This window comes from Colobus angolensis, unplaced genomic scaffold (genome assembly GCF_000951035.1).
Source record: "Colobus angolensis palliatus isolate OR3802 unplaced genomic scaffold, Cang.pa_1.0 Scaffold6, whole genome shotgun sequence".
NCBI classification, from domain to species: Eukaryota; Metazoa; Chordata; class Mammalia; order Primates; family Cercopithecidae; genus Colobus; species Colobus angolensis.
In genome coordinates this window covers 20951662-20953780 of record NW_012119598.1, presented here as the reverse complement: position 1 = coordinate 20953780, position 2119 = coordinate 20951662, and the positions used below count along the sequence as shown (strand labels likewise).

Sequence of the window (2119 nt, the reverse complement as noted above, 5' to 3'; positions counted from 1 at the left end):
ATTCCATTGAATGGTTGAGGCCCTTCATTTTCCACCCCACCACAGGGGCTATTTGAATGTATCATACTTTACTACAGTACAAAGGTATGGAGAGGGTTACGTTGGAGTGAGGTAAACAATGTAAAGTGGACAGTGGGCATTCTGGATGCTTTATGCTCCAAGCTCCAGTCCCCTACCATGTTATTACTTCCCTTTTTCTGTTCCCCCAGATTCCTGACCATCACTCATTCAAAACAATTAGATAGCTTTTTTTTTTTTTTTTTCCTGCCTCAGGTTTATTTGTACAAACAGCACAGGAGGACCCTAGCCCCATGCAGATGGCAGCCCAGAGGTGGGGGTGGGGGGTCGCACCAGTCATTCTGTCCTCACGTTGGCACACAGAGATACCTACTCTGTAGCCTTTGTAGTGGCCTGGGCACCTTTGGGAGCCTGAGCTGGAATTGAAGCTGGAGCTGCAGCCTGAGCCTTGGTTTGATCCTTGGCCTTGGCCTTTGGCCGGCACAGCCGGAGCCCCTTGGCAATGCGAGCACAAGCACGCTTCCCAAGCTTGGGGCGGGCAATGTAGGCAAGTCGATCAAGCTTGCGGCTGACACCCTTTGGGATCTTGGGCTTAACCTCCTTGGGCTTTACGAGGGCCTTGACAGCCTCGGCACGTGCACTCATGGCCTTGGCATTGTTGGCCTGCATCTTCTTTAGGCCCTTCTTGTTGTGCTTCTTGGCAAAGCGCATGTTCCTCAGGAACTTGGGGTCCACCCCCTTAAGAGATTCGTATCTTTGTGATCGGGGTTTCTTGATACCATTTCTGTGCCATTTTCGGGACTGGTTGTGTGTGGTGTGGTTCTTGGACTTGGCCATGTCTGCACCTTTAGCCATGGCTCCCGAAGAGCCTAGAAGGTAGATAGGTTTTTTGTGTCTATCTCCTTTCAGGTATGCTCTTTTCTTTCCCATGCAAAGTAGAGAAAGAAAGACAGTTTCTGCTCTTAAATGTATTTTTGCCACTCAATCTATATAACATGTTCTTCCACAATTACAAGTAAATAGTAGACAGACTGGGACTCTGGAAAATCCTAAACCTTTGTAGAACTTGGGGCTTGTCCTTTGACCTCATGGTTTTCAAACCCAGCATGGTGACCCAGTAGTGGGGTGTCCAATCAACTGAGCTCTTGAAATTGGAATAGAATAAAATAGAAATATCAGCATATTCCCATCTATAGAAAAGGTGTGTGACAGGCGCGTGTAGTCCCGGCTGCTTGGGAGGCTGAGGCAGGAGAATCACTTGAACCTGGGAGGTGGAGGTTGCAGTGAGCCGAGATCGCGCCACTGCACTCCAGCCTGGGTGACAGTGTGAGACTCCGTCTCCAAAAAAAAAAAAAAAGGGTAAGTATTGTCTTGTGAGACTTGTTTCAGTTGTGTGTTTCTGCATGTGTGTCTTGGCTTGTAATATGAAATGTACTTCTTACACTGTTACAGGCACTTCTTTGATTTGGCTGAGTCTCAGTCTCCTTATCGTCTAGCTAATGAGGAAAAGGAAAGTAGAATGAGAAATATCGGTACATTTTTGCGGTCTCCTTGAATCCCTTCTAGGTGGGCTTCTTACTGGGCTCAGACTAAGACCTAGATTTTTGACACAGTTATATTGCTAGTCATTTCTAGTTTCTAGTTTGAAATGCAAATGATGTAGCTTAAAAAAACAAGCAAACAAATAAACAAACAATGGAGTCAGGGCACAATGGCTCACACCTGTAATCCCAGCACTTGGGGAGGCTGAAGTAGGAGAAATGCTTGAGCCCAGGAATTGGAGACAAGCCTGGGCAATACAGGGAGACCCTGTCTCTTAAAAAAAGAAATTAGCCAGGCTTGGTGGCATATGCTTGTAGTACCAGCTACTCGGGAGGCTGAGGTAGGAAGATCGCTTGAGCCCAGGAGGTTGAGGCTGCAGTGGGTGGTGATTGCAGAACTGAAAAAGAAAACCTGTTCTTTTGTTCCTATATAAGGACAATGGGGAAAGCAAAGCCCATTGCATTTGGGGCAGGGGGTGGGGATGACTGTTGGCATAGACATACATAACCAGGATTCCTGGAAATGTATGAGTCTTCCTAAAATATAGGCTTGTTTGTTT

The 2119-nt window shown here is 46.8% G+C and overlaps 1 protein-coding gene across 1 annotated transcript; it reads right to left on the bottom strand.

Moving 5' to 3' along the window:
- Nucleotides 1–245: 245 nt before the first annotated feature.
- On the bottom strand, nt 246–878 carry LOC105526688 (60S ribosomal protein L29-like). The gene has a single exon (XM_011962762.1). The coding sequence runs from the start codon at nt 871–873 to the stop codon at nt 388–390; it is 486 nt and encodes a 161-aa protein (XP_011818152.1). The 5' UTR covers nt 874–878; the 3' UTR covers nt 246–387.
- Between the last annotated feature and the right edge of the window lie 1241 nt (nt 879–2119).

Bases quoted from the DNA above. Each gene is read 5' to 3' on its own strand.
- LOC105526688 (XM_011962762.1), bottom strand. From the start codon at position 873: ATGGCTAAAGGTGCAGACATGGCCAAGTCCAAGAACCACACCACACAC.